The sequence below is a fragment of the Ornithorhynchus anatinus genome, chromosome 16 (assembly GCF_004115215.2).
Source record: "Ornithorhynchus anatinus isolate Pmale09 chromosome 16, mOrnAna1.pri.v4, whole genome shotgun sequence".
In the NCBI taxonomy this organism is placed as follows: Eukaryota; Metazoa; Chordata; class Mammalia; order Monotremata; family Ornithorhynchidae; genus Ornithorhynchus; species Ornithorhynchus anatinus.
Window position 1 is genome coordinate 28,045,565 of NC_041743.1, and position 14,913 is coordinate 28,060,477.

At 43.8% G+C, this 14,913-nt stretch overlaps 1 protein-coding gene across 14 annotated transcripts in view; it reads left to right on the plus strand.

Moving 5' to 3' along the window:
* Positions 1 to 14,913, plus strand: part of ABLIM1 (actin binding LIM protein 1) — a 272,448-nt gene that overhangs the window by 161,469 nt on the left and 96,066 nt on the right. For all 14 annotated transcript variants that reach the window (XM_029080393.2, XM_029080392.2, XM_029080396.1 and 11 more), the window contains 2 exons: positions 8,378 to 8,504; positions 10,360 to 10,453. In XM_029080393.2, the coding sequence (XP_028936226.1) occupies positions 8,378 to 8,504; positions 10,360 to 10,453 (221 nt within the window). The remainder of the gene's footprint in view (positions 1 to 8,377; positions 8,505 to 10,359; positions 10,454 to 14,913) is intronic.

A 14,913-nucleotide genomic window follows, 5' to 3' on the forward strand; every position in this document is an offset into this window, starting at 1 on the left:
TTCTACCGAAGGACTTGACCTTCTTGTATGGTCTTTGTTCTCAAGTGCTAAGGAATGAAACTTTCCAACATGGAAATCAAAACAAAGTTCCAAAGATCCACTTTCCTCTGGCAACTGCAGATGGGTGGATAAAGAGGCAACATGAAATGAGGCCTGTAACCTTTGCCTCCTAAAGTGATATAACCTATTGCCTTGAGCAGTTAGCAAATCACTCAAGCAACTTTCTCATCCTTCGAAAAGTTCCCAGATGGTTGGGTCCGTGTACCCCTCTAGATGGTAAGATGGTTGTGGGCAGGGAACGTGTCTGCCAATTCTGTTGTATTGCACACTCCCAAGCGCTCAGTACACTGCTGTGCACATAGTAAGCACTCAATAAATGCTATTGATGTTGATGATAGCATTTCGAGGAATAACATTTTGAGGCAGGCAGAAATTACAGATCTCCTACTCCTTCAGGAACATTAGATTTATGCCACTTTGAGGGCAACTTAATTCACTGGGAGCAATTTGTTCAATGTGAGAAATGCAAGAGATGTTTATCAGGCATCCACAGTCTAGAGGCTTGGGATGTTTTTATATCTTAGTTTCTCAGGATAAATCTGAGTCATCCCCATTCAGGGGCAATGGTTTCATCAGTCAATCATATTTATTGAGTTCTCATTGAGTGCAGAAAGATGTACTAAGGGCTTGGAAGAGTACAGTGTAACAGAGTTGTTAGATGTGTTCCCTGCCCACAGTGAGCATACAGTCTAGGGAGGAGACAGAAATATAAATAAATTATGGATATATCTCTAAGTGCTGTAGGGCTGAGAGAGGGGTGAATAAAGGATGCAAATCTAAGTGCAAGGGTGACACAGAAGCAAGGGGGAGAAGAGGGAAGGAGAGCATAGTCGGGAAAGGCCTCTTGGAAGACATGTGATTTTAATAAGGCTTTGAAGGTGGGGAGAGTGATCATCTGTCGGTTACGAAGATGGATGGCATATCATCCAGAGGAAAAAAGCTGTAAGCCTAGTGATTTCTACCTGAAATGTTCAAAATGGAATTTTCAATCGTTCTAAAACCCCAGTGTGAAAGCAAGATGGCAACTAGTCCAGAGAAAAGAGGGACTCAGACACTGCCAACGTGACAGATGGCATCACTGTGCTAACAAGGCAGCTGCCATCATTGGATGGTGTGCCCAGAGGACCGCATGCAGGGCAGCAGGGTCTGTTGGTCTCAATACAAACCCAGGAGTCAGGAATTTTAATTACCGCTCCATCGCTTATGCCTTACCTAGTTTGAACTCAGCTCTTCGGAGTGAGAAGCTAGCATTGACTGTGCTCGAATTTTTTTTCAATGGTATTTAAGCACTGTGCAGTGCCAGACGCTGTACTCAAATTACATTGAATTTAATACACCTGTCAGTGGGAACGGGCTTGAATGCAGGTAACGTCCTGGGGGCTGCTGGTGGGAAGGCTAAAGGGATCTCCGACTTCTTACTGTGCCCCTTGGTTGTCCTATGTGAGCCAAGTTCCGACATAGAACTCAGAATGACAATCTGTCTGGGCCTCAATTTCCACCCTGGGAACACGGGCAGGGCCAGATTAATGCAGGGGCTTAAGGGGCTAAAGCTCCAGACTCAGTAGTGAAGGGGTTCCCCGAAGTGAGCTTTACACAATAATTGTGTGTCTCCCGACCCCCGCTTGGGACATTCTGGATGGCGCTTGTACCAGATGATCTAAGAGGACTCCTCACCTGTAGAGTGCTACGGAGGGGTAGTACGGCATTAGAGGGGAATTCCGATCCCTGTTAGCGCCCTGCTCCACTCCCTTTTATGTTGTACGTCCGCGACAGCTATATTAAAGAGATTGCATTTCTCCTGCAATTATCTGTGCCTTTCCTTTCCAGCGTCCCTACTCTGACTGCAAAAATGGGGCGGTAACAGTCACCGCCAAGGCAATTTGCCTCTACTGGATCTGGCTGGAGCTTCTGCCCAACCCGATCTCAGCCGCCGGCTTCCCCCAGCAGCCCCTGGGGAGACCGGAATGGAGTTCAGTAATCCTCCCTCCAGCCTGCCTCCCCCTCTCCATTCCCCAGAAATAAAAATATCACAGCACAACCATTTATGAAAGGGCATTTATTTAGCCCAGGGTTGGGGAGGGGCAGGATTGTGTAGGGAAATGTCGGCCATGGTGGGACCTGGGGGCTGGGCAGCGGTGAAGGGGAAGGAGGAGTGCAGTGGGAGGATGGGAGGATTTTGAGCTGAGCAAGCTACCTCCACAGGGCCAGAAATAGCAGCTGCTGCCCTCCGGCTTGGGCTGCGGACACGGGCCGTGAAGGAGCGGTGAAGTGCCGGGTTGTGGAGCTAAGTGGGGGAGGCCCAAATCAGGCTGCTTTCAGAGCTCACTTCCGGGCCCAGACGCAGCTTGTGAACCGACCACTGCCTTGGCGTGGCCAAGCTCCCACACTGCTGCCACAGGATGTGTCTGTACATAGCTCTGTACTGGGGCATCCCAATGGGGGCAGGTTCAGGGAGTGTCCCACGGGAATGGGGAGGTTGGAGAATGAGAAAGGGAAAGATGGCAGGGATGGGGAAGGAAACACCTGGTCTGGTTTCAGTGGCTTTTTCAACTCTGTGAGGACCCCTAAACAGGTACAGTGTGTTGATGTCATCAAATCATGCCAAGTTCAGCACGATGTAACAGTGCCACCCAACACGTTAGGAAAGGGGATCCCCACAGACTCATCTGTAACTCTGACCGGGCATTTTGTCATGTCGTCAGTGACTCCAGAAGCAGCACTAATGAATCCGTACTGTATGCAGGGCACTGGGCTAGGCCCTTGAGATCAAAAGATAGCAGTTGCCAACTCTATGGCACTCTCCCCAACCACTTAGAAGACTATTCTGCTCACGGATGCTTAGTAAATTCTCTTGACTGATTGAGATCGTGTAAGCCTCTTGTAGACAGAGAATGTATCTCTTCATTAGCGTGTTCTTCCCAGTGTTTCCAATTCAGTTTCCTTGTCTCCACCCCAGTTCTTAGTACATTGCCTGGCACATAGTAAATGCTCAATCAATCATATTTCAATCAATCAAATCTATTGAGAATTTACCGTATGCAGAGCACTGTACTAAGTACTTAGGAGAGTACAACACAATATACTGACACATTCCCTCTCCACAGTTAGCTTACAGTGTAGAGGAGGGGACCGACATTAATATAAATAAATAAATTACAGATATTAAATAAGTGGTGTGGGGCCGGGAGTGCGGTGGTGAGTAAAAGGAGAAAGTCAGGGTGATGCAGAAGGGAGTGGAAAAAGAGAAATTGAGGGCTTAGTCAGGGAAGGCCTCTTGAAGGAGACGTGCCTTCGGTAAGACTTTGAAGGTAGGGAGAGTAATTGTCGGATATGAGAAGGGAGGACATTCCAGGATGGAGGTAGGACGTGGGCGAGAGGTCGGCGGTGAGATCGAGATCGAGGTACAGCGAGTAGGTTGCCATTGGAGGAGCAAAGTGTTGGGCTGGGCTGTAGTAGAGTAGCTTGGTGAGGTAGGATGCAGCAAGGTGATTGAGTGATTAAAGTCAACGGTAAGGAGTTTCTGTTTGATGTGGAGGTGGATGGCCCACTACTGGAGATTCTTGAGGAGTGGAGAAACATGGACTGAAAGTTTTCATAGAAAAATGATCTAGGCAGCAGAGTGAAGTTTGAAATGGCGTGGGGAGAGACAAGAGGCAGGGGGTCAGCAAGGAAGGCTAACAAATGCTGTTATTATTATTATTCCCAAAGAAACTAACAGAGTGCACTGCACCAGGGGGCACACTAGTAAACCATCACGGCATTAAAATGTATACATCATGCTAACCAACGTGACTGAGGGTGATAGAGGGGGGAATATGCCGAGTGTTCCCCAGCTGGTTACTGTTTGGCCAAACTCAGAGATTTCCATGAAGAGGCTTGAGTTACGCCTAGTGACAGTCAACATTTGGCATAAATATGAAGAAGGGATCATAGGTCAACCAGTATTAACTTGCTGGATTTACTTTCTTGTCATCAGTCAATGGTATTGACTGCTTATTATGAGCAGAGTACTGTACTAAGCATTGAATGCAACAAAGCTGGTAGACACATTCCCTGCCCACGGTGCATTTGCCGTCATTCATGCAAAGAGTTGAAGAGCCTTATCAAAGGAGCCCTATTTCACCCCTCTGGTTTAGTCAGATCCGTGGAAATGTACCTGAATGCAGAATACAGAAGAACGTCAGATGGAGACCCATTTTATGTCAAGGGAAACCTCTAGGTATTGGTTGATCTGGGCATTTACAGGTTATGGAGTTGTTTGCCTATGCCAAAGGAGAGGCTGACCAGTCAGCAATAAATCAGAATTCAGTCCAGAAGGAGTGCAGAGGCATCCAATATTAGGGTAATTCCACTTCATGATTTGTTCTATGGAGGCATCTTAATGTAATTATTATTATTATGGTATTTGTTAAGCGCTTACTATATGCCAGGCACTGTATTAAGTGCTGGGATGGATTCAAGCAAATGGGGTTGAACACAGTACCTCCTCCCATATGGGGCTGACAACTTCTCTGGGCCTCAGTTATCTGTAAAACAGGGATTGAGATTAAGTGACTTGCTCAAGGTCACACAGCAGACAAGTCGCAGAGCTGGGATTAGAACTCATGACCTTCTGACTCGCAGGCCAGTACTCTATCCCCTATGCCGTGCTGCTGGGAAAAAACAAGTGTGGTTTTTGTAAAGTATATAATGAAAATAGGGGTAAAATTTCAGTGTGAATTTGAATTCTTCATGGAGAAAATTCTGACTAATAGTGTAGCTGATTTCTAGTGGGACTGCTCAGGCCTGGGAGGCTTCAGTCTATTTTACTTTTCTATACAAACTCCTTTCTGGAACCCAAATGTTGTCTGCTCTAAGATTAAAGACCCAGTTCCCTGAATTAACCACTTTCCTTTTACAGAAAAGTGTGGGAGTAAGGGTGGAACAGACAGTCTGTGCTGTGACCCTCACACACAGCTCTCACATTTGGATTAAAGATAAAGTATTTTTTTTAAAAGGTTTAGAGGAAAAAAATCCCCATATTTTGAAGATTGAGTTATGCCACGTACCTGCTGGGTGACTCTAGACAAGTTGCTTAACGTTTCGGTGCCAATTACCTCATCTGTAAAGTGGGGATTAATACTGTCAGCCCTATGTGGAACCGGAATGGTGTCCTACCTGATTAACTGGTATCTATCCCGTGCTTAGTACAATGCCTGGCACATAGTAAGAACTTAAAAATGCCATAAAAAGAGCTCTAAAGCCTGACACTGAGTACTATGCTCTGCACACGTTAAGCACTTAATCAATACTAATAAATACAAGTACTACAGTCCAGTGTACAGTCCAGTCCGTACAATGCTGGGTCAAAAATCAAGGGCTAAGAGCAGAACAGCAATCATACTAATCTAATAAGAGAGCACCATTTGGGCACATCCCCAGTTCTTTTATTCATTATGCTCATTGTCCACTGAATTCTAAATGCTTTTTGATTACATTTATGTTACATCAAAGTTTGTGCAGATCTATTTTCTGACAAAACGCCAGGGTTGAATGAAATAGTGTTTTTGCTCCTTTGGCTCAGCACAGACGTCACCAGAATGTATTTAATGCCTTCTGTATGCAGAGCATAGGTGTTTGGAAATGGGCAGAGGTCCCTTGTCTTAAGTAATTTACAATCCAATAGAAGAAAAAGGCTACCTAGATGTGGAATAAGAGGGAATGCGTTGCTACAACTGGTAACAACAAAAGAAGGCAAAAATGAATAAAGAAACTGACGTACACATAGAGTGCTGAAGGTCACTTTTGGGGTGCCAAGTAATTTACAATCCAATAGAAGAAAAAGGCTACCTAGATGTGAAATAAGAGGGAATGCATTGCTACAACTAGTAACAGCAAAAGAAGGCAAAAATGAATAAAGAAACAGACGTACACATAAAGTGCTGAAGGTCACTTTTGGGGTGCCAAGACTGGAGAGGTCTGGGTTAACTGGGGAATGAGGTCTGCGACTATGGGGGTACGTGTAACTTGGTGAACTTTACCACATGAAATTCCTTTAGTCATTTTCCTCCTGCTGGCAGACCATTTCCTTGAATTATCATCCTTGCCTATTGTATATTTGGATATATTAAAAGTACAGTGCTCTGCACACAGTGCTCGATTGATTGGTTAACTTGTTGCAGATGCTAGTGTCTGTGTCTGCTAGGGAGCCTTCATTATAATTGACTGACCACCAGGCAGCTGCTGCTGATGGTGATGATCCGTTGATGAGATCATCATCAATTGATTAGGAGCCATGCTTTTTAAAGTTCCAGGGTTGTGGGGTTATTTTGTTGTTGTTGTTGTTGTTGTTGAATTTGGTCATTGTCTACCTAGGTTCACTTTTGGAATTTTCAGGAGGCAAGAGAACTCAGCTGTTATTAGATCCCAGGCCCAAAGCCGATCAATCTATCATATTTATTGAGTGTTTTTTGTATGCAGAGCACTGTACTTAACACTCGGAAGAGTACAGTGTAATAGAATCCGAAGACTCCCTACCCACAAGGAGCTTTTAGTCTAGAGGGAACTTTCTAGCCAAAATGGGCCCAGGTAACTCAAGAGGTTCTCTCCCTTAGAGAAACATTCACAAGAACTGCTTTGAGTTTGGAGGAAGACTCTCAACAAGCACCCTTTCCCATATCCTTGAATTTTCCTCCTTGTTTTTAAACACTAGAGACTCCAGTTGCATAATGGTGACTGCAATTTTGTATCAGCTCCTTGTGGGCAGGGCTCCCGAGCCTACCAACTCTATTGTATTGTGTTCCTCCAAATCCTTAGTAGTTGCTCTGAATACAAAAAGCACCACTGGCTGATCCCTGTCATGTATCTGTGTACATTTAGAGGTATATATAAAGCCTGGTAAGCTTGGGGTTTAAGTCAATTCGTAAGTTCCAAAGTATTTGGAAGAGGGGATTGGAGACCGGTAAATTCCAAAGTATTTGGAAGAGGGGATTGGAGACCGGTTGAACGTCATGATGTTATCCAGGGAAGGAACATTAATTATTCAAATAAGTGTTCAAATGGTACCCAAAGGTTCCAACCACGCACTGTCCCTCTTAGCAAATAAATCTTTGCTGCCATCCTGTGGGACTTGTTTGAACAGCCAGCTGGCCCTAGCCTGCCTCTTTCCTGTCTCTTTCCTGTCTCTTTCAAAACATCTCTGCCATAAAGTAGCCTGGCTTCCTCCCATCTCCCGGTCAGTCAGTCGATCCATCAGTCAGTCATATTTTCTGAGCGCTTAAATGCGTGCAGAGCACTGTATTAAGTGTTTGGGATAGTACAGTATAACAATCTAAGACATTCCCTGCCTCCCGGTAAAATGATACACGTGTGTCAGGCTGCGGAGTAACCACGACGTTGTGTACAGGCATCCTATCTTCAATAGAATCCACACAATTGCTGCAACTACTGAGCGTGAGAACATAAACTGCCATTACTGAAACAGACCAGTGACCAGTCCAAGCCAGATTATCTGTCTCTGATGGAAATAATAAAGGATACTTGGGGAAACACTGTGATAGAATGTATGGAGGGAAGCTGGGAGAGGGTTAAAAAGAACTGAGTTCAGGAGGTTTAAATCAATGAAACCTAAGGAAACAAGTGAAGGGCATCCTTTTTTTCTTTGTGGTAGTTTTCAGCGCCCTCTGATGAGGTTAGGCCCTGGGTTGACTGCAGAATTCTTAAAGAGATTCGAAGGATAAAACAGAATCGTCTGTGTGTCTTTTCCATCACGAAAGCTTTCAATTCTGCGTATCTTTGAAGGATGCGGCATTCCAGAGCTTAAGAAAAATTTGTTGATTTCACATTATCTTACTGGTTAAATTGGGAGGGCCAGGGAGCATTTTTGAAGGCAGAGTGGGGATCCCATTGACCATCTTTAAAATAACGTATTTTTTCATTCATACCCCCCTCAGTACTTATGTACGAATGATTGTACAGTCTATTTGTGATGACACAAATATTACGTACATATTTGTAAATATTTTTATGTCTGTCTCCCCCATGAGTGTAAGTTCCTTGTAGGCAGGGACCATAACTTGTGCCTCTCTTATGCCTTCCCAAATGCTTAGTACAGTGAATTGCACCCAGAGAATGATCAATACCTTTATGATGCACGATGACTGTAGCAGGAGAGGAAATGAGGGCCCTTTACCCCTTTAAAGCATCTAAGCCTTCTTACCTGTTATCTCCACACTGAAGTTCATTCACTGTTATTCATTGGTTATGGGACGAAAGTACCTAATGGTTTTAGGGAGTAGCTTCATGTTTGTTGGGCTAAACAATGCTTTTTTTTTTCCAGGTTGTGCTGGCTGTGGAAGAGACATTAAGAATGGCCAGGCATTGCTGGCCCTGGATAAACAATGGCATCTGGGATGCTTCAAGTGCAAGTCTTGTGGGAAAGTGCTCACTGGAGAATATATCAGCAAGTAAGCAGTTGAAACAATCCGTGATCATTGCAAGGGATTCGGTCATGCTAGAAAATTCCATATTCTTGAGGGATGGTCCCTAGAGCTCTTTGCTCTTTCTTTTTGGAAACATAATGTTGGCCATTTTGTAAGCTCCTCTATAGACTGTAAGCTTTTTGAGGGCAGGGGTCTTGTCTACCAACTCTGGCGTATTGTTCTTTCCCAAGTGCTTAATGAGGTGCTCTGCACATAGTACCTACTCACTAACTGTCACTGACTGATAATCTACTCCCAGAGTGAGTGGATGGGAGTGGGTGTTGGAGAGGAACTGCCATTCCCACCATAGTTGTATTTGGTTGGCCAAGTGTAAATTTTTGTCCCTTCCTGCCAAATGAATTTTTCTTAAATTGGGAACTGGGAAAGAAATAATCATGCACAGCTCCAAGCACAAAGAACCAGACATCCAGCCCAGATGACCCCAACCCCCACTAATGTCTCTGGGTTAAAAACTGATGAAAAGGTGTTTTCAACATACGGGTCCAAGAGCAACCAGCCTAGGAGGGTAGGTTTGGCTTTCCGGTTCAGATTGCTTTCCTGCCTCACCCCCTGAGGATGGGGTCTTTGTTACTCATTCACTTAGAACACAGTGGGGAAAAATAAGGGCAAGAGTCAGTTCTCACCCATCTCTGAGGTATCCCCTTCCTCCTGTGGTGACTTCTACTGGGGATGCAACTAGGACCTTCTGGGCACACCCCTCTGAGAACTGCAATTTGGGGTTTGAGTATTTCCACAGCCTGCCCCATGATTGTCTCCCCCAACTTGCCCATTCAAGAAAAAGTGATTTGTTTTTTTAAATAGGTATAGATTATACTCTATAATCTAGTCCCCTAAGTAGATCATGAATTTTCAGAACGTTTTTCCAGGCTATATTGCATCCATTTTTCATTGTTAATTAGCAATAATTAACAGTGTAATTCAGCACTTACCATTTTTAAGTTTTAATTGCATGTGTCTATCTACTCACTTGGATGAATGCTTTTGTATTTTCTTAATTTCAGGAAACAATTCACTGTCTCGTTTCTGCTCAATAATTGGTTAGTAGGTTTTAAAGCACTGCCAAATGATCAGAAACACACATGATTTTTGCAAGCCAGGCAAGAGGAGGGTATCTGTAAATGACCTCTTATTGTCATAGGAGTCATGGTTTGCAAACTCTCTCTAAATAGTTGTTTTCTATCAGGCATGCCAAGCTCTGACTCATGGATGAGCCAATTGTGCAGTTATGCATGCGTAAACCACACTATAAAAGAGCACGTTAATAAAATATTTGTAAAATTGTTAGCAACCTAGTAAAGCAACCTAGTACATTATTGTTAATATATAGGACAAATGGAAACTAAGCTGCTGCCTAGATCTTCATTTCTTGCCGACCCCCTGTTTGTGTCCTGGGCTTCAGTGGGGCAAGGAAGGTGGCCCAAAATTAGTGGAGCAAAAAAATCCAGCAACCAGAAAATGAGACCGAGATGACACTCCAGTGAACCATTTCTGTGTGTTAATTTCTACCTGTAACTCTATGATGTTATTGATACTGAGGCTTAATAGATTGCAAAAAGGGGTAGTCAAATCCATAGAGAGGATTCGTTTGTGCCATTTGACACACTCTTTACCCCGGTACTATGTGGGCATGACAATGTTTGATTATGAAGACATTTGTTAGATGCTATATCAAAAATCCTAATTTTGTGGAATTACTGAGATTAAAAAAAATATTTAAAGGTTCTTTCTGTTCAGGTCACAACCTTTTATGGCCTAAAAACCAAGTAGTTTGCAGGAAAAAAATATCAAATTAAGAGTCTCTGGGTTTTTCGCTTTGTAGGGATGGTGCCCCTTACTGCGAAAAGGATTATCAGGTGCTCTTTGGGGTCAAATGTGAAGCATGTCACCAGTTCATCACCGGGAAAGTTCTAGAGGTAAGCAACAACCTCATAATCACTTCTTGATTTCAAGACAGTCCAGAGAGAACATGGATCACCCAGGTGCTAAAATGTTCAAGTTCCTTCCCGAGAGCAACTTCTGGAAACTTGAGAGAGAATCTGGGTTTTGGGGCACTGGGCAATTTGATTTGTTGGGCACAGATTCCTTTAGAGAAGAGAACACAATGAAATGTTTGTGTGTTTATTAAGTACCTATTCTGTGCCAAGCACTGTCCTAAACGCTGAGAACAAGGTAATAAGGTCCCACATGGGGCTCACACTCTAAGTAGGATGGAGAACAGGTTTTGAATACTTATGCAAATGAGGGAACCGAGGCAGGGAGAAGCAGCCTGGCCTAATGGATAGAGCATGGGCCTGGGTGTCAGAGGGACCTGAGTTCTAGTCCCAGCTCTGCCCCTTGTCCACTGTATGACCTCATGCAAATCACTTCACTTTTCTGTGTCTCAGTTATCTCATCTGTAAAATGGGAATTAAAGCTGTAAGCCTCATACGGGACATAGGACCGTGTCCAACCTAATATGCATGTATCTACCCCAGTGCTTCAGTGCCTGGCAAATAGTAAGCGCTTAACAAATGCCATGAAAAAGAGATGAGTGAAGTGACTTGCCCAAGGTCCCACAGTAGACAAGTGAGGGAACCAGGATTGGATACCAGCTCCTCTGAAACTCAGGCCTGGCTTTCTTTCCGCTAGACTTATTTCCAGAGAAGCAGCGTGGTCCAGTGGAAAAAAAATGAGGCTGGAAGTCAGAAGGATCTGAGTTCTAATCCTAGCTCGGCCACTTGTCTGTTATGTGACTTCGGGCAAATCACTTGATTTCCCTGTGCCTCAGTAACCTTATCTGTAAAATGGAGATTAAAGATGTGAGCCCCATGGGGAACGTAGACGGGTGTCCAACCAGATTAGCTAGTATCTACCCTGGCATTTAGGACAGTCCTGGCAGATAGTAAGTACTTAACATACAACAAAAGAGAAAAAAAAACTTGGTCATGCTGCTTCTCTATGGACTAACATTTTCCAGATTCAGATACTTGTGTCATTTTTCATAAGCATGGCAGGAAAAGTTTGGTTGAAAGTGAGCCTATGTATGGGAATGCCCAAAGACTTCTTATTTCAGGTAGTGTGCTTGAGAATTCGAGAAAAGCAATTGACACAATAAGAGTCACAGGCGGGTAAGAAAGGTTAGGACAATTTTCCTTTCCAGCTATTAAGAGGAGATTAAGAAGTGGTGATAGTCTTGATGTGGTGTAATTGCTCTTGGGTGGGGTGGGGGATCAGAGAAGATATAACTAATCAAAATTGAAGTTGAGGCAAGAAAGGGTAGGTGAAAGGTGAGGGAAATTTATCACCGCCCTGTGAAACCCACATCCTGTGGTTCCTCTTGGTTGGTGTTGTTTATTCTTTGTCAAGTGAAGGTGTGGCTCTTCTTCCTGACTGCTGCCACTCCTGAAAGGGACGGATTGCTTGCCCTCGGCATCACACGTCACGGGCCCCCTGTGCCCCTGCAGAAGTTCCCTAGGCTAAAGCATCAGACTCCATCACCGGTCCTCCCGCGCCCCTGGGAGTTTTTGATACATCTCTCCGAAAAGTGGGTTATGGCCGCCGTCTCAGGGCGGAGACTGAACATTGAGCAAAGGAAAGTTCTGAAAATCCAGCCACTAGAGCAGAGGAGGATTATCCTATGGCGCAAAAAGTTTTCTGGACTACACTCAGGTAGCCGGAGCCATATAGTGGTGGCCGTTCTAGACTTTCAGGCAATCATTCAGAAGACTTTATTGGGTACCGACTCTGCGGAGGACTGGATTAACTGCTTGGATGAGGAAATAGAATTAGTAAACCTAATCTCTGCCCTCCAGAAATTTATGATGGAATGTGTGAGAGAGGCATTAAAGTGTAGATAAGAGGAGGTAATAGAGTATAAAGATATGTACATAAATGTAGTGGGGTAGAGATGGGGAGTAAGCACCCTCGGGCCAATTTAGATGACACAGAAGTGCTGAAATGGCAGTAGTGGGAGATGTAGGATGGGGAAATAAGTGATTAATCAAATGAGGGGGTAATCTAATCAGATTAATTATATTTGTTAATATGGGCCTCACAGTGAATTTATAAAAGTCCTTGCATGTACTTCTTTCTCCAAAAGCCTCATTGTGGGCAGGGAATGTGTGTTTATTGTTGTATTCTCCCAACTGCATCCTACGGTGCTCTGCACACAGTAAGAGCTCAATGAGTACGATGGAATGAATGAACATATATGATAATACCCATACTAGCCTACTTATTTATATGTAAGTTCAATTGTAGAGTCAGTTATTTATTCAGGTTATTTCCTCCTGACATTTGGGTAACTTCTTGTTATATTCTTGCTCCCACCATCTGTAAATAATTCATATCTGCTTGCCTCTCCTTTGTGAGATTCTTGAGGTCAGGGAGCATGCATTTTGCTTCTATTTTACTCTTCCAAAAGCTTAATATAGTTCAATGTAGTCCTTAGGTCCCCAGCAAATATCGTTGATTGAGGCATTTCATTAGTATTTATTGAGTGCTTACTATGTGCAGAGCACTGTACTAAGCGCTTGGAATGTACAATCCGGCATTTGAATAGTGTGCCCTTGCTGTTGGAATTTATACTTGCCCAGAAGTGGCACTAGGAGGCTGGTCCGTGGGCAGGTTCCCCACCACTGAAGAGCTGTATGAAAGAGGTCAGTTATCTTGTGGACGAGTGGGCACAAGTACAGGTTGCATTGCATTTGATTACCTACGCAGGTTATGAGCTTTTAATGCATCAAGGCCATTGGGAGCATGTTTTCTCCGCTGCTTTGTCATTTAAGTGGCTGATTTTTTTTTTTTTTTGGTTTGGGCTATTGTGTTAAAGAACATTTTTTAATGTTTGTATGTTTTGTTTTTCACCATAGCAAAACCTGTATTTCCTTAACGAATACAATAATATTTGGAGCAGCATGATTAGGGGATAGAGAACAGACCTGAGAGTCAGAAGAACCTGGGTTCTAATCCCGGCTCTGCCACATGTCTGCTTGGCGATCCTGGGCAAGTCACTTAGCTTCCCTGGGCCTCAGTTACCTCATCTGTAAAATGGGGATTAAGAGTGTGAGCCACACGTGGTACAGGGACTGTGTCCAATCTGAATGACATGTATCTCCCCCAATGCTTAGAACAGTGTAAGTGCTTAACAAATATGATTATTATTACCATTATTATTAATAATTATAATTGTCACTCAGTAATATTTATTGAGCACTGCTGTGTGCAGAGCACTGTACTAAATGCTATGGAGAGTCCAAAAGAGAAGCACAGTCCCTCAAAGAGTTTATAGTCACTCAGGTGTGAGGTATGACACAGAGGAGGAGGAAAAGCAAAAATTAAAGAAATAAGTGAATAATGGGCATGAAAATTATGTACATGAATGGTCAGGCTCTGAGGATGTACATTTTGTACATTTCCAACAAAGTATGCCCCTTTGGAGGCCTCGTGATACCTGACTGGATTTTTTCAGAAACTGAAATCCCTGATGGGGCATTGTGGTCAATGGTGTTTTCAGTTGCAGCAGTTTTGAACAGAGGCAAATCTGGGATCAGAATTTAACGAATTACCAGTAATTCCAGTGGGTGCACAGGATTAAGGCTGATGATCCACCCTAAAATTTATGATCCACCCTACTGATTTATTGTCACCCTCCTAGAGGTGTGTTCCCTTCATGGGCTCACCCTTTGTGGTTAAGAAACAATGATGTATTGTTCTTGGCTCATTGCTGTTCCAACACTTTCTCAGAGGGCCCCACCTCCTTTCACCTGTAATGTCAGTATGGCACAATTGTTGTGATTTCTGTGCTTTCTCTGTTGATTTCTACCATTAAACGACTTGTCCATTACTGACTCAGCAGGGGGCAGCATCCCTCAGCCGAACAAGGTAGGGATAGCTGGTCTGAGGTCTTGGGACATTGTTAAAAATTGAGTAGATTCATGGCTACATTCCTTTTCTAGTGTTCCTACAAAGATATTTCTCCCTGGCTAAGCCCTTTCAGTGTGCTTAGTGCCCCAAGCACGGTGTAGATTCTTTGTGTCATTTGAGCTCTCTTACTCGACCCAAAGATTTTGCCAAATCAGATACAGACAGGCTGATGTTAAGAAGTCAAACTAACGGTTGGTCATTTTTTCTTGCCATTTGTTGCTGTGTATGGTTTGAAAATGTCACTGTGAAATAGTGACTGGAAAAGGGGTATGCACAAGCTAGGTCAGAGCAAATGATAGAGTGAACAACAGTCCCAAACAGTGCGATATAGAGTTGGACTTTTAGGAGACCATTGCAAACCAGACTGCTTGGGCAGCAAGGGAGGGGGTTTGCCTTTGTTTTTAAAAGGCTTTTTTATAACCAAAGGCCCAGAGGCAAAGTTGAAAGTAAAGTCAGGCTCTGGATGGGA